We start from the raw sequence: 1499 nt of genomic DNA, 5'->3' as shown, positions 1-1499 counted from the left end.
TCCATCCAAGAAACGGATCTTCAGAGGTCGCGCCAACCCAGGATTATCCCGTTGAGGACTGACAAAGAACTTGATATCGTCATGGGGCCCATTCTGTAAAATTGCAACAGTCTTGGCGTAGTCCAGAGGGTTTGTGATAAGAGTTTCCAGCTCCGGAAAATCTAGTAGAATAGTGATCTCGGATGAACTTGTGGACAAGAATTATCTCGTTATCGATCGAAGTTGAAAGAGAGTTCGCTTCAGTAAGTAGATGATACTCGGGATTATCTTCGATTGAGCCGATAGACGTCGTTCTTTTCTCCGATGGAAGGGATTGGTAATAAGATACTTTCTGTCGAGGGCAAAGCGAAAAGGTCAGGTCTGTTTGTCCATATCATCCAATGTAAACACAGGTATCGCAGAAGACGGAACATATGAGGGTCAAGAGAATCTGGACTTACATCTAAAATCGGTTGCAGCGTTTTCATTAAGCTCGCCACGCTCCGTACATCGCTCACAGTCCCGAACCGCATTTTCTCGACCTTCGCCTTGGTAGCATCCGCTTCTCCCATCTGTTTGTCCAATTTCCCGGTTGGGTCCATGGCAATATCTGTATCTGCGTCATCATCGTTCACTTCTTCTTCATCTCCGTCAAGCTCCATCCCTTCGCCTCGAACTTTAGCAGAGCGATCAGCATCAGATTCCGCGGCTTTGTCGGGGAACAAGGTGTTGGCGAGTGTGCTCTCATCCTCAGAGCCAGACTCCTCAAAATCGTTCAATAGCTCGTCTGCTAAAGTCGCCATGATGGCCTTGAGCTATGACGACCCTAAAAGCCAATAAAATATTAAACGGAAAGCGGTTGTGTTCGCCTGTGTATACACATGGACGAGGTGTTGAGAGTGAGCTTGGTTGTTGCTCAAAACATTAGCTACGGCCATAAGGTCATGTGACCTGTTCAAACCACCTGGGCATGATTAGGATCTTTCCACGCAAACAGCTCACTCGCTTTTCGCAACAGCCAATTCAACAGCAACAAAGGGCTGTCGACCTGTGCGTATTCTCCTTATATCTGAGCGTCTCGCCGAAGTAAATATTGCCCAGACGTGTTGTTTAGCGACCCTTGCCGCTGTCCCCAAAATTTCAACCATCTTTCCTATCTCTACCTCCTGAGTTCATTCAACCACCATCAATCCAAAATGGAGGCTTCTAGAGGACCTCCGCGGGTCAAAAACAAGGCGCCGGCTCCACAGCAGATATCTGCTGAACAGCTCCTCCGTGAAGCTGTTGACCGTCAAGAACCCGCGCTCCAAGCCCCTACACAGCGGTTCGCCGATCTCGAAGAGCTCCATGAATACCAAGGCCGAAAACGCAAAGAATTTGAAGACTACGTGCGACGGAACCGCATTAGCATGAACAACTGGATGCGATATGCACAATGGGAATTGGAACAGAAGGAATTCCGCCGTGCGAGGTCGGTATTGGAGAGGGCATTGGACGTTGACCCTACATCTGTGGTATTA

The 1499-nt window shown here is 48.4% G+C and overlaps 1 protein-coding gene across 1 annotated transcript; it reads right to left on the bottom strand.

The window, feature by feature from the left end:
- Positions 1-354: 354 nt before the first annotated feature.
- Positions 355-782, bottom strand: HCAG_03366 (predicted protein; the record flags this gene model as incomplete). The annotated part of the gene is made up of 2 exons (XM_001541219.1): positions 355-360; positions 441-782. 2 exons carry the CDS (start codon positions 780-782, stop codon positions 355-357), a joined length of 348 nt encoding a protein of 115 aa, XP_001541269.1.
- Between the last annotated feature and the right edge of the window lie 717 nt (positions 783-1499).

This window comes from Histoplasma capsulatum, genomic scaffold (assembly GCF_000149585.1).
Source record: "Histoplasma capsulatum NAm1 scaffold_3 genomic scaffold, whole genome shotgun sequence".
Taxonomy (NCBI): Eukaryota; Fungi; Ascomycota; class Eurotiomycetes; order Onygenales; family Ajellomycetaceae; genus Histoplasma; species Histoplasma mississippiense.
This window is presented reverse-complemented; position numbering and strand designations above follow the sequence as displayed.